This window comes from Osmerus mordax, chromosome 9, assembly GCF_038355195.1.
Source record: "Osmerus mordax isolate fOsmMor3 chromosome 9, fOsmMor3.pri, whole genome shotgun sequence".
Taxonomy (NCBI): Eukaryota; Metazoa; Chordata; class Actinopteri; order Osmeriformes; family Osmeridae; genus Osmerus; species Osmerus mordax.
This window is the reverse complement of record NC_090058.1, coordinates 1,206,553-1,222,089: the sequence shown is the minus strand read 5'-3', so window position 1 is coordinate 1,222,089 and position 15,537 is coordinate 1,206,553. Positions and strand designations below refer to the sequence as shown.

The window sequence follows — 15,537 nt, the reverse complement described above, 5'->3', positions numbered from 1 at the left end:
TTGCATTGAGGTCCCAATTTACAAGACAAAGGTCATTGAAATTAGTGACTTGATCTGAAAAGCCTTCCCATTAAAGTAGTTCCTTTTAACTTTTTGTAACATAGCAAATTGGTTTAAGCCATGTCTTTGGCTGACTAAGAGGGATAAAGGATGGATTGAAAATAGATTTCTGACCAAGTGATCTATATCTACAAGCTGACCTTGGGTATTATCTTGTATTACAACCACCAAAACATTATCACACTTGACACTAAACAATCGATGTGTCAGTAAACAGACAACAGTCTACAAGGAAAGGTCAATAAATCCACTCTCGAATCTTAAAATTGACAGATTCTCTATTTAGAGTTCATGCATATTATTTTAATAAAAGGGATTATGCAATTTGTCAGTAGCTCAATTTCTATCTTGAATACTATTTTTAAACTGTTTAACGCTCAAGTGGTTCAATAAAAACCGCTGCCACAAAAATCTACCGACATTTTTAATCTTTGTCAACTACAACTCCCACAATCCCCTGAACCCTCTTTGCCCTCCCATGACTGAAAATAATCTGATCAGCTGATCTGACCTGCCAACAAAATAGCCCAGATATTCAGGGAGGGGGCTTCTGGACAAAACAATGACAAAGCTACGGTGGATTTAATTGCAATAAGTGAACAGTTTTTAAAGACTTCTCCAACGGAATTGTGCCATTTTTCTTCATATCGTGTGTGCTAGAACGGACCCGCTGATTTCCGAACATTGACTGACTGCTTGATACTGTTAAGCCATCTGTGTTATTGTTGACAAGTTGCTGTGGACTAACAGCTAGCTAGCTAGGCATATTTGATACAGGGCGACCAACTATAATTTTTTCCTGACGGATTATCTAATGTTACTTATTTTGCCTCTCTACTTACAATTTTGTCTGTCCTGGCTACTGACTTAACTGAAGCCTGTCCTTTGTTTGACAAGCTTGTTGGCATAAATAGCACTAGACTAGCTAGCTGAATAGTAAGCTAACGCTTTTCAATGTCAAGCTAGATACCTAGCAAGATACATTTTGCACAATTGGTTTGCCAACGTACTGTTATACATAGGAGAAGCAGCTAAGCAAAAGTAGCCTACGATTTCGAAAAACATATTTGTAAACTAGGTCTATGGGTTCCTCCGGCTAGCTAACTACAGTGACAGCCCAGTTTAGAGATATACGTGGACTGCATCTGTGTTCATTTGCACATTTATTATATATTTCAGGGAAATAAGTCAGCTAACGTTAATCGTCTTGCCACTGCACTTGGATAGCAAGCTGCACCTGCCTTAATCAACTAACCGCAATTTTGTTATCCTCATCTGCACTGGCAGCTAAATTGTTTTGTTTAGTTGTGGACAAATTTTGAGGGTGCAAGTAGAAACGTTTTACAGGAAAGTTTGTTGACTTGAAAAGGACAATTAACCAAACATTCTACTCATCTTACTGCCTCGTTGTACATTTGCACCTTTATGCTGTATACATTTAATTCATAAACAAGATATTGTTAGAGGAACTGAAAATTAAGACTTCAATAGAATACCATGCAGCTGTCATAATATACCAAGTCTTGTTAGATCAAGTCTTTGGTGTAGCCTGTAGCTTACAGATGCAGTAGTCTGTTGGGCACATAATATCTAACACTAAGGTCACAAACTTTAGTTTTGTTCAGTCTCCTACTGGATATAGTTGGCATTACAGTCAGACCACTCCCGCAAGCATAACACAGTGTTTAATCCCTCACGTTTGGGAAACAATGAGTGGCCATGGCTCATCTTCCGATAAGGGAGTCAACACCAGCCTCATCTGTCAGGAGAGTTACGCCTGTGCCGGCTCAGAGGAAGCTGTGTTTGAATGCGACGAGTGCAAGAGCCTGCAGTGTATTCGCTGCGAGCAGGAACTCCACAGCCAAGAACGCCTGAAGAACCACGAGCGGGTCCAGATCGGCCCGGGTCATGTCCCCTACTGTGACAGTTGCAAAGGGGGCAGCGGAGGCTCGGCGGACGGGGGACGGCACAGGGCGACGGCCCGCTGCCAGAACTGCAAACTCAACCTGTGCCAGGACTGCCAGAAACGCACCCACAGTGGAGGAAACAAGAAGAAGCACCACGTCACCAGCTATCCTCCGCCCGTCCCCGCGGAGGTAGAGAGCCCCCCGAACACATTCATAGACACGACCGAATCCCAGAGATCCAAACTTCTGGAGAACGCCACCAGTTTCCTCCTGGTGGATGAAAACGAGGAGATGCAGGTAGGTGACGTGACGAGGGGCTGTTCGTACCCTGTGTTCAGTACTGCTGTCCTTGTCAGGGGGCAGAGGTCAAAGGATCTTACATACCATGTACGTTTTTCTAAAACGTTCTGTTCATTACAGATAAAAGATGAAGATTCGTTTTTGAAGACGTTGAACTGTGCCCCTGACAAACTACTGAAGGTGGTGGCGATCTTTGGCAACACGGGAGAAGGCAAGTCCCACACTCTGAACCACACTTTCTTCATGGGCAGGGAGGTGTTCAAGACCTCCCCAACGCAGGAGTCTTGCACGGTGGGTGTCTGGGCCGCCCTCGACCCCGTCCACAAGGTGGTGGTGATCGACACCGAGGGCCTGCTGGGGAACAGCACTAACCAGGGTCAGAGAACCCGCCTCCTGCTCAAGGTGCTGGCCATCTCAGACCTCATCATTTACCGCACCCACGCCGACCGTCTCCACGACGACCTCTTCAAGTTCCTGGGGGACGCTTCGGACGCCTACCTGAAGCATTTCACCAAGGAGCTGAAGGCCACCACAGCCAGGTGTGGTCTGGACGTCCCTCTGTCCACCCTGGGCCCTGCTGTGGTCATCTTTCATGAGACCGTCCACACCAAGTTGCTGGGCTCAGGTCAGTGTTGAGGTCAGGTCATTCTGCCCCAACAATATCCTACAAACAACACACATTTCAGATGTTCTGCTGTTTGTAATGTTTGAAAAGATAACTGTCATTTTCACACTGCTCTAACAAACACCAACAGGCACATCACACCAAACCAACACAACCCAACAACTGTTGGCTGTTGGTGTTTGTTTGGGCAGTGAACTAGCCTAAGTCTATGAAGTAATTTAAGCCAGTCATTTGATGCGGTCTTTGAAGGAGTGAATGCACAGACATCAGAATGATAAATTGTCTTGCACGTCTTCACAAAGTGTCACTGAGGTGTTGCTCAAATTACAGGTGTAAAGAAGGCCTGGAATGTAGAAATGGAACAATCTGTGCTACTCTAATGTATGGCCAAGCTGTTCCTCTCTCTCTGTCTCTGTTGCAATGTTCTTATATAATTCTGCTTCAGGCATCTGCTAAAAGGATACATTAGTATCATGTGGGATGAACAAAGGCAGTTAGTGGATGCACATGTCACTTCCTGTCCGTACTGGTCAACCCCTTCTGCATCTGCTTGCGTTGATCCAGACAAGTCCTCCGAGTCTGTGGAGCGGCTGCTGGTGGAGCGCTTCAGGAAGCTGGGCAGGTTCCCAGAGGCCTTCAGTTCCATCCAGTACCGTGGCACGCGCACCTCCACTCCGCCCACGGACTTTGGAGGCCTACGGCACAACCTGGAGCAGCTCCTGGACAACAACGCCACCCGCTCCCCTCGCACTCCCCTCATCATCTTCAAAGCCCTGCAGGTAGGCAGCGAGGGAAGCACTGCGTGTCTCCGCCCTCAGCGGCCTCACCTGCGGCCTCACCTGCGGCCTCACCTGCGGCCTCACCTGCGGCCTCACCTGTGGCGAGCCTTTGGTTCATAAATGACATGGGAAACAAGTTTGAAAACTGGATGTTATGAATGTTCACTTGAACGTGAAAAGCTAGTGTGTTAAAAATGAAACGTAAGTAGGTTTGTAAATGTTGTTGTGTTGGGTGTGTTTCACCTGAGGGTGGGTCTGTGCCCTCTGTACAGGCACTCAGCGAACGCTTCAATGGGGAGATTGCTGACGAGCTTGTAGCTCACAGCTGCTTCTTTCCTGATGAGTACTTCACCTGCTCCAGCATCTGTCTCAGTTGTGGGTCAGTACTCTGTTTCTCTCTCTCTCTGTTTCTCTGTCTCTCTCTCCAGCTCCTTTTGATGACTTTCCGAGCAGGTGAGTAACCTGTGACGCTGCTCTTTGTGCTTCAGGGCGGGCTGCAGGAACAGCATGAACCATCTGTGGGAGGGTCTGTCCCACGAGGCCAAGCACCGGTGTCGCTACTCTGTCCACTACGACAATCGCATCTACACCTGCAAGGTGAGCCTGGTCACATGAACCTCCAGTCAGCAGGGGCCTCACAGACGTAGGTCTCCTGTTACCTGCTGACATCACCGGGCTCTAACCCCCGTCACTACCTGTTCAGTGACCCCTGACCCCAGTTTCCTGTGTCTAGGCCTGCTATGAAGGAGGGAAGGAGGTGCTTGTGGTTCCCAAGACATCTGCTTCATCAGACTCTCCTTGGCTGGGTCTGGCCAGATACGCCTGGTCTGGGTGAGCAGGCGAGGGGTGACCCCAGGGCATGTTCTAGGGCAGGCGGCAGGCTTAGAGTTACCACCAATCTCTAATTTTAACCACAGTGATCCTCGCCTTGAGCGCAAGTCTAAAATCACCTGCCGCATTTTGTGAGATATGTTGTTATGCAAGCCTAGACTTGCATCGCTAGTGTTTTGAAATGTATTGTGGCAAAACATCTCTGTAACAGGATCTGTGTTGTACTGCATGTCTGGGTCTGCAGGTATGTGATTGAATGTCCTAACTGTGGTGTGATTTACCGGAGCCGACAGTACTGGTTTGGAAACCAGGACCCAGTTGACACCGTAGTCCGTACCGAGATCCAGCACATTTGGCCAGGGGTCAGTCTGCCCGCTGTACCTGCACACACACCGGATGAGCCTCTTTATCCGAGCAATTAAGACCTAATGATAGTGTGATGTCCTTCCACAGTCTGATGGCTTTTTAAAAGACAACAGTAATGCAGCGCAGCGCCTGTTGGATGGAGTCACCTACATCTCCCAGTCCATGTCTGAGCTTAGCGTCAAGCCTGCCAAGGCCGTCACCTCCTGGCTGACGGATCAGATCGCACCTGCCTACTGGAAACCCAACTCCCTCATATTAGTGAGTGACACACGCACCCCCCCCCCACACACACACACCCCCACACACACACAGTCAACACTTTGCTACTCATGTTTACTGCCCTTACTCGGCTGAAGGCTCTTACACAACCTCTGTTTGCAGCTCTCAAGATAAGACTGGCTCAGGCCTCCTCCTCCACGGCCGTCGCTCAATAACAAGCCCTTGTTGTTGTGTCCCCCTGTGCTCCAGACATGCCATAAGTGCCTCCAGGTCTTCCAGGACAACGACACTAAGCACCACTGCCGTGCCTGCGGAGAGGGCTTCTGTGACGGCTGCTCCTCCAAAGCCATGCCCGTCGCTGAGAGAGGCTGGGGTCCGGCGCCTGTCAGAGTCTGCGATGCCTGCTTTGAGCAGAGGCAGAGACACACAGGTACAGCCACCGGCTACCGTGTTGCAAGGCTGCCTGTGTCTCTGTTACCTTGGAGCCGCGTGCAGCAGAGGTAACCTAGCTACCTGATCTGACTGTGTTCCAGAGCTCCAGGAGGAGGAGGTTGATGAAGAGGAAGGTGGGACACTCGCCAGGAAGGTTGGAGAAGCTGTGACTCATACTCTGGGAGCTGTGGTCACTGCTATAGACATCCCACTGGGTGAGTACATCCAGAAGCAGTCCAGAACCATTGTGTAATAGTGTGAGAAGTGGAAAGTCTTGACTGGGACAGCCTGCCATCTGGTGGCTCGTGAGGATAAACAAATTATTTAGAATGTAGTAACAAGATCCGTTTAAACTCCCAAATATCCACGCTATGTTGTTGAGTCACGGCGTAAACAGTCATCCGGAGTGTCCCTGCTGTCCTTAGGCCTGGTCAAGGATGCTGCGCGTCCAGCCTACTGGGTGCCCGACCAAGACATCCTGTCCTGCCACCACTGCCAACGCCTCTTCACTGCCAAGCTGTCCAAGCACCACTGTCGCGCCTGCGGGCAGGGCGTGTGTGACGAGTGCTCCTCAGACCGCCGCCCCGTCCCCTCCCGGGGCTGGGACCACCTCGTGCGTGTATGCCTGAGCTGCAGCCAGAAGCCGGGAGACCTCTAGCTTCAGACCTCCTGCGGCGGGAAACAGGAGAGCCGAGAGCCTCGCCCCCGTCACGTGATCGAGGCTCTCGCCCCCGTCACGTGATCGAGGCTCTCGCCCCCGTCACGTGATCGAGGCTCTCGCCCCCGTCACGTGATCGAGGCTCTCGCCCCCGTCACGTGATCGAGGCTCTCGCCCCCGTCACGTGATCGAGGCTCTCGCCCCCGTCACGTGATCGAGGCTCTCGCCCCCGTCACGTGATCGAGGCTCTCGCCCCCGTCACGTGATCGAGGCTCTCGCCCCCGTCACGTGATCGAGGCTCTCGCCCCCGTCACGTGATCGAGGCTCTCGCCCCCCTCACGTGATCGAGGCTCTCGCCCCCCTCACGTGATCGAGGCTCTCGCCCCCCTCACGTGATCGAGGCTCTCGCCCCCGTCACGTGATCGAGGCTCTCGCCCCCGTCACGTGATCGAGGCTCTCGCCCCCGTCACGTGATCGAGGCTCTCGCCCCCGTCACGTGATCGAGGCTCCCGCCACCCTTCACCATACCTCTGTTACTCAACTGGTTCTGCCCAGATGCTGTGGCTGGGAAGATGTTAGCGATTCTAAAAGTTCCTGATGCCTTGTAGAGAAACAGGAGCGTAGATGTTACTTGTTCCTCTTAAAGGAGAGCTAGGAGACAAAGTGAATATTTTATTCTGTGTCGACACTAAAATCACTGCTTTTTTTTTTATTATGGTGTTGAGATATTTTTCTACCACAAAGAAAATAGTATTTGTAATATGTTCAAAAATATATTGGTTTGTTGTGAACCCTGTGGGGTTTTAGAATGAGGTTCAATTAATTCTACCATTAAGTGTATTCTCACTGATGCTACGTGATGTACTGTGGGATGGTAAATGGATATCTGCATCCACTGCAGATACATTGGCATGTTTTACTGCAACCTTTTAGATTTTGCACTAAGTCAGTTGTAGCTGTGAAAAGCTGCTGTTTATCATGGCCAGAGAGACTCCACAAGCAGTCTGGTTTCTCAAGAATGAAATGGAAATCTATGCTTAGATTAAGACTGGCATTCAAACAGTCATCCATGTTAATGTTTCTGTACTGGTGTTTCATGATTGACCGTGTGATAATGGTCGAATGAAGACGTAGAATTATACTAGAGTGTACATTTTAGATTTTAGTAAAGAAAATATTTATGAATTAAAAGAGGAATTCTTTTTTTGGGCGTGCATGACTGTCGGAGAGTTACATGGCCTTTTAGACGTTTAGACAAAAACACAGAAATAACCTCATTAGTACTGAGTGGCATTCTTCTGTTAAAGTATATTTAGTGTTGACTGGGAAGGATGCTGTTTGAAAAACATCCGATTTCTCCGATCTTGAACACAGTTCCATATCAGACTATAGCCACAGGCTGACCCTTCACAAACTCAGCGGAAGAGTTCAGCACATTTATGTTTTGTTTTCAGCCTTCCCTGAAACTTCTCTATATTGTTTCCACTGAAAGCTGCCGTGTCATATAATTTATATCTAATATTCTCATGTTCTGTGTTATTCATGGTATTGTTGTTACTTCATGTAGACATAATTCATGACGTTTTTTGCTTGAGTCATGGTGCTTTTCCAGTGTTTTGTTTTGTTTTTACTGGAATCCAATTACTTGCATTCACAAGGTATACATCATTTTCAATCATCACTAAATTCATTTACACCCTTAAGGGTTGGATGAAACTCAACTGTATTTCTCATTTAAATAAGCTTTAACAAACATCTTTACCATCTATGATAGTATGTTTGGACAAATACTTTTAGAATTAGGGGACAGGAAGAACTACGTAAGTCTGTGTACAAACCAAGCACATGGAAATGCCTTTAAAGTACTGCTTGTAAAAAATCGTGAAGATAAACTATTTTATCTTGATTGTAAAAAAATATATATGAAAAAATTAGATTGCCTATTTTTCCTCATATAGCTGTGATGTTTGGTTGGGATCTGAGGAAAGATTATGGTACATTTGCCTTGAGTCAATATGTTTTATCTGGTTAAAATATTTATCGCACTAGTTATTTTCTGTAATATCTGCACAGGATAAAAAATGAAACCCGATATTGTATGTCCTTCACTTCTTTTGAGCCCCAGCATGTTTGTTTCTTTTATTAGAGACGTAATATTGTTTCTGATTATGACCAATATGTCTGAATGAGAGTAGTCTTATGTAGTGTTATTTACACTGTTTAATTATTTAAATAAACCCTCCCTCTGTATGTATGCCTACTTTCAATTGTGTCAATAAAATAATGATTTTTGTCTGTAAAGTGTAAACAAACCTGTCTGGCTCTAACTGAGTCTATCATATAATTGCCTGCGAACTCGACTCACTTTTGTGGTCACAGATGAAAGTGGTCAAGATAATAATGTAATAGGAATGCACGTTCATGGCATTACCTTACATTACCTTTCCAAGCACTGTGCCAACCTATGATGACAGTATACCAAAATAATGGCGGAAGTCCAGCGGCGCGAACCGACTATGTCTCTTTAAAAGTATGGGTATTTAGTTTTGTATAATATAAATACAGGGAGAACCCTTTAAAATTATTTTGACAGTTCACTCTGTAAACCACGCCTTTATTCACATGTACTGCCAATGTATTGGCTAACGGTTTCAACACGAGCTCTGATTGGATGCTTTTTCGTAGGTTTCCCTCAGAACTGCAAGACGCTCATATTGCGTTACATTGTAGCAAAATGGCGGCTGTCATTCAGAATCCACTAAAAGCGTAAGTAATTTGACAAATTGCTGGAATTCTATACTGTTACTTTGTTTCCAATGTCTAGTTTGTAAGTAGGCTAATCGCCCAAATTACAAAATTCAAGACTATGCAAATGACTGGTTGAACTGTCGTTGCATTTAATGGCTTTCTACTTGCATAGTCCATTCTCCAAAGTAGCCTGCTTAGTTTTTATTTGACAGTCATGACTTAACATTTTTCTCCGACATGTGTATCATGCCACTTCGACTGCATGGTGCTTTTCATTCCAAATTTACTCCAAACCATCAGACGGATTTTTATTAGGGGTTCCAAATAACTAGAATCGCCTATAAAGTCTGAACAAAAGCCTTGCACTGTAACCGGGATGATTTTAAAGCAAATTGCACGTGAAGGGGTAGATTAAGGTTAAAGGCCGATATCTGGAGAATAACATTTGACATTCCAAGAGTCATTTACAGTTGGTGTGGATAGTCGACATGTCAACTTTAGCTCCTCGAGCGCAGATGTGGTCAGGACCCGGTAAAACAAGGGAGGAGGCATTTTGAATTTGCCTTCCGAAAAAGTGACAATATTTTGAGCCCTGGTTCGAAAAAAAAACCTTTCTGTAAAACAACGGTTTTTTCTACTTGCATCCAATCCTACAGCATTGTAGCCGGTGCGCACGAGGAAAAACAAATACCAGAGATACAGAATTTACCCTTTGTTCTAGCCTATGTTTTCTCCTTCTGTAGGCCTGGTTTTACCTTAGACTAGAAGGCAGAACTGCTTACTGTTACATTGCTTTACAATGAACACCCTCTACGCTTGTCACTAAAGCAGGCACAACAATCCCACTGTCGCCTCGTGAACGGTGCGGTATGGTGGTGAACGAGGTGAAGTGTGAGGCAGACTGTAACTTCCTGTGCCTTTAAGTGGAGGAGTGGTGCAGATTAGCTGGGTCCAGGATCCGGGTCCCATCTGTCAGGAGATGCTCCGACAGAGAGGAAGTGTTGGGCGCACGCAGGAGACCCATCTGCTGCTCTACATAGGTACCCTGGCCCCCCTGTGGTCCTGACAGGGGCAGGGGAGTGGGCTCCAGCCTATACACACACATACCACCCACACACATCCATACACCACACACACACACACACACACTGTTGCTGTTGTTGATGGGCCTTTATATTTCTGAATGCAGGGTAGGAGTGGGGAGTCCACCTCCACACTGCTCATTCTGCCTTGCTCGTCCTGCCTCGCTCGTCCTGCCTCGCTCATCCTGCCTCGCTGATCCTGCCTCGCTCGTCCTGCCTCGCTCGTCCTGCCTCGCTCATCCTGCCTCGCTGATCGTGCTTCACTCATTCTGCCTCGCTCATCCTGCCTCACTCATTCTGCCTCGCTCGTCCTGCCTCGCTCGTCCTGCCTCGCTCATCCTGCCTCGCTCATCCTGCCTCGCTCATCCTGCCTCGCTCATCCTGCCTCGCTCATCCTGCCTCGCTGATCCTGCCTCGCTCATCCTGCCTCGCTGATCCTGACTCGCTCATCCTGCCTCGCTGATCCTGCCTCACTCGTCCTGCCTCACTCGTCCTGCCTCGCTGATCCTGCCTCGCTCGTCCTGCCTCGCTCGTCCTGCCTCGCTCGTCCTGCCTCGCTCGTCCTGCCTCGCTCGTCCTGCCTCGCTCGTCCTGCCTCGCTGATCCTGCCTCGCTGATCCTGCCTCATTCACGGCTCGGTCCCTGTCTGAGTGACTTGCTGCCTTTTCACGATCTCATGGGATTTGGGCGTATTTTCTCTTAAAGCACCTTATCCTCCAGCAGGTTCAGAGCCCTCGTAGAATCGAATGTCAAGCACCTTTCATCTCTCAGCGGTTTTAGCATTCTGATGTGGAATGTCTCCTTGCTATAAACTGCGCTTAATGGAGTGTTTCAATCTGCTATAATTAGCCACTGTCTCGGGTTTCTGACTTCGTTTCACACGTTTGTCAGATTATAATTAGGCGCACTTGGCACTAATTGGATACTGCTCACGTGGGGCCGGACGACCCTGTTCCTGTGCTCTCTTGAGATAATTCAGTGGTCGTTTTGAGTTTGGTGTTGAAATGGGGTTTGTCTAGGAAAAAAATATTCCTTTTGTGTGCGTTTGAATCTCTGTATGAGGCCTTCTACGCATTCTTCCATTCGAGAAAAGGAGAGAGAGAGGGAGAGAGAGGGGAAAAATGTAAACAGCTTTTTAAATGGGAAATTCCCCTCTCCAATGTTACCCCTGTGTGGTGTTGTGGTGTGTGAGACAGGCAGGCAGTATGCGTTGGTCTGAGAGCTGCAGTGTGGAGGTGTAGGGTCTGCTTTTCCTCTTGCCCTCACCCTGGCTCTGTCATGCTGATGGCTGTAATCAGCAGCTTGTTGTCAGGATGCAGTCGCTCTCTCTGGGCCCTCCTCACTGTGGTGCAGTAGCACTTCCTGTGAAGAAGCCATGCACCTGCAGAGACACAAGATGGCTGCTTTACCAGAACAGAGGAAGGAGAAAAAAGCTGTTATAAAAAATATCCGTGTCCTGCAAATCGTATTTCCACGTTAGACTGGTGTTACAATACTGTTTGTTGTTACTGGAGAGGATAATACAACTATTGAGTGCAAAAGGGTGCTCAACTTCTGATTTGACTGAATATACATTCCTGCCCAACTGTATGGAAACTGTTAGTTCTCAAGTATACAAAATATGTTTTAGCACTTCTAGCAGGCTTGCGACAGTTGACATAACATCCCAGACCGTTGACAGGAGCACACTGATAGTGGGGGCCCTAGCGGCTACAAGACCTGTCTTTGTCCCCTTCCCTGCCCCCCTGGCCACATCACAAACACACATCTGTATCTGTACAGCCAGGGCCTTCCAGATACCTGAGGCTTCGCACATGCTGTGTCTGTTTCTGGTTTGCTCTGGTTCCTCACAGCCTTGGAACAGCGCTGAGACCACTTCAATGTCTTGCCGAGGCCCCTGAGTTAGGGGGCGGAGGAGAGGAGAAGTCTGAAACAAGTGTGGTAGAGACGGTTATCTCACCTTCTGGCCTGTCAGACTCCTCGCTCATCCGGAGTGTCAGGGAGACGTGTCACCTAGGACACAGACGCTGCTGCTCTGGGCAACCCTCCAGTTACTGTGGAACAGAGAGACAGTTACAGTGGAACAGAGAGACAGTTACTGTGGAACAGAGAGACAGTTACTGTGGAACAGAGACAGTTACTGTGGAACAGAGAGACAGTTACTGTGGAACAGAGAGACAGTTACTGTGGAACAGAGAGACAGTTACTGTGGAACAGAGAGACAGTTACTGTGGAACAGGGAGACAGTTACTGTGGAACAGAGAGACAGTTACTGTGGAACAGAGAGACTTACTGTGGAACAGAGAGACAGTTACTGTGGAACAGAGAGACAGTTACTGTGGAACAGAGAGACAGTTACTGTGGAACAGAGAGACAGTTACTGTGGAACAGAGAGACTTACTGTGGAACAGAGAGACAGTTACTGTGGAACAGAGAGACAGTTACTGTGGAACAGAGAGACAGTTACTGTGGAACAGAGACAGTTACTGTGGAACAGAGAGACAGTTACTGTGGAACAGAGAGACAGTTACTGTGGAACAGAGACAGTTACTGTGGAACAGAGAGACAGTTACTGTGGAACAGAGAGACAGTTACTGTGGAACAGAGAGACAGTTACTGTGGAACAGAGAGACAGTTACTGTGGAACAGAGACACAGTTACTGTGGAACAGAGACACAGTTACTGTGGAACAGAGACACAGTTACTGTGGAACAGAGAGACAGTTACTGTGGAACAGAGAGACAGTTACTGTGGAACAGAGAGACAGTTACTGTGGAACAGAGACAGTTACTGTGGAACAGAGAGACAGTTACTGTGGAACAGAGAGACAGTTACTGTGGAACAGAGACAGTTACTGTGGAACAGAGAGACAGTTACTGTGGAACAGAGAGACAGTTACTGTGGAACAGAGAGACAGTTACTGTGGAACAGAGAGACAGTTACTGTGGAACAGAGAGACAGTTACTGTGGAACAGAGAGACAGTTACTGTGGAACAGAGACACAGTTACTGTGGAACAGAGACAGTTACTGTGGAACAGAGACAGTTACTGTGGAACAGAGAGACAGTTACTGTGGAACAGAGAGACAGTTACTGTGGAACAGAGAGACTGTTACTGTGGAACAGAGAGACAGTTACTGTGGAACAGAGAGACAGTTACTGTGGAACAGAGACACAGTTACTGTGGAACAGAGAGACAGTTACTGTGGAACAGAGACACAGTTACTGTGGAACAGAGAGACAGTTACTGTTGAACAGAGAGACAGTTACTGTGGAACAGAGAGACAGTTACTGTGGAACAGAGACACAGTTACTGTGGAACAGAGACAGTTACTGTGGAACAGAGACACAGTTACTGTGGAACAGAGAGACAGTTACTGTTGAACAGAGAGACAGTTACTGTGGAACAGAGAGACAGTTACTGTGGAACAGAGACACAGTTACTGTGGAACAGAGACAGTTACTGTGGAACAGAGAGACAGTTACTGTGGAACAGAGAGACAGTTACTGTGGAACAGAGAGACAGTTACTGTGGAACAGAGAGACAGTTACTGTGGAACAGAGACACAGTTACTGTGGAACAGAGACACAGTTACTGTGGAACAGAGACACAGTTACTGTGGAACAGAGAGACAGTTACTGTGGAACAGAGAGACAGTTACTGTGGAACAGAGAGACAGTTACTGTGGAACAGAGACAGTTACTGTGGAACAGAGAGACAGTTACTGTGGAACAGAGAGACAGTTACTGTGGAACAGAGAGACAGTTACTGTGGAACAGAGAGACAGTTACTGTGGAACAGAGAGACAGTTACTGTGGAACAGAGAGACAGTTACTGTGGAACAGAGAGACAGTTACTGTGGAACAGAGAGACAGTTACTGTGGAACAGAGAGACAGTTACTGTGGAACAGAGAGACAGTTACTGTGGAACAGAGACAGTTACTGTGGAACAGAGAGACAGTTACTGTGGAACAGAGACACAGTTACTGTGGAACAGAGAGACAGTTACTGTGGAACAGAGACACAGTTACTGTGGAACAGAGAGACAGTTACTGTTGAACAGAGAGACAGTTACTGTGGAACAGAGACAGTTACTGTGGAACAGAGACACAGTTACTGTGGAACAGAGACAGTTACTGTGGAACAGAGACACAGTTACTGTGGAACAGAGACAGTTACTGTTGAACAGAGAGACAGTTACTGTGGAACAGAGAGACAGTTACTGTGGAACAGAGACACAGTTACTGTGGAACAGAGAGACAGTTACTGTTGAACAGAGACAGTTACTGTGGAACAGAGAGACAGTTACTGTGGAACAGAGACACAGTTACTGTTGAACAGAGACAGTTACTGTGGAACAGAGACAGTTACTGTGGAACAGAGAGACAGTTACTGTGGAACAGAGAGACAGTTACTGTGGAACAGAGAGACAGTTACTGTGGAACAGAGAGACAGTTACTGTGGAACAGAGACAGTTACTGTGGAACAGAGAGACAGTTACTGTGGAACAGAGACACAGTTACTGTGGAACAGAGAGACAGTTACTGTGGAACAGAGACACAGTTACTGTGGAACAGAGAGACAGTTACTGTTGAACAGAGAGACAGTTACTGTGGAACAGAGAGACAGTTACTGTGGAACAGAGACAGTTACTGTGGAACAGAGACACAGTTACTGTGGAACAGAGACAGTTACTGTGGAACAGAGACACAGTTACTGTGGAACAGAGACAGTTACTGTGGAACAGAGACACAGTTACTGTGGAACAGAGACAGTTACTGTGGAACAGAGAGACAGTTACTGTGGAACAGAGACACAGTTACTGTGGAACAGAGAGACAGTTACTGTGGAACAGAGAGACAGTTACTGTTGAACAGAGACAGTTACTGTGGAACAGAGAGACAGTTACTGTGGAACAGAGACAGTTACTCTAGAGCAGAAAGAGTTACTCGAGGACAGAGGTGAGCTTTCAACATGACTTTTACTGGTTGTTGGTTTTCTCTTCCTTCAGTGGTTTTACTGAGAGACTCAACTCCTGCTGTCACCCTTTGACTCAAGTGGTCTCGATTCCCCTGAACACTTTCTGTGTTGTGTACAGTGAGCCCGCAACATTTGCAAGGACGTTAAGCTGCTCTCTGAGAGTACTTCTAGCATGGTTCCAGGCCCACTTAAGCCCAGCCAGAATGAGGAAGTAAACAGGATTGGTTGTCCTGTCATGTAAACGCATGGCTATCAGTCTTGCAGTGTGTTTTGGGGTAAATTACTTTATTTACTCATATTTTAAAACTCCTTCCTGTTCATTTCCTTGAAAGAGGAGTTGGATCTCTTTGTGGTCTTGGACATTAACTTTGTTCTTCCTTTTGTCATCTTCATATTCCAACTGACAAAGTAGCTTTGGTCTGAAACATTTTTGGAAGTAACACACTCAGTCTTTCTCTCTCATCTGTGGTTGTCTGTCTTTCTCTCTGTCTCTCTCACATCTGTCTGTCTCTCACACCTGTCTGTCTCTCACACCTTTCTCTCACACCTG

General features: G+C 47.2%; 1 protein-coding gene across 1 annotated transcript; it reads left to right on the top strand.

Annotated features, from left to right (window-relative positions):
• Positions 1-668: 668 nt before the first annotated feature.
• On the top strand, positions 669-6,611 carry LOC136949232 (zinc finger FYVE domain-containing protein 1-like). The gene is made up of 11 exons (XM_067243472.1): positions 669-2,264; positions 2,388-2,892; positions 3,457-3,671; positions 3,944-4,050; positions 4,160-4,268; positions 4,405-4,502; positions 4,747-4,864; positions 4,956-5,126; positions 5,337-5,517; positions 5,621-5,734; positions 5,945-6,611. The coding sequence occupies exons 1-11, from the start codon at positions 1,770-1,772 to the stop codon at positions 6,175-6,177; spliced, it is 2,346 nt and encodes a 781-aa protein (XP_067099573.1). The 5' UTR covers positions 669-1,769; the 3' UTR covers positions 6,178-6,611.
• Positions 6,612-15,537: the final 8,926 nt, after the last annotated feature.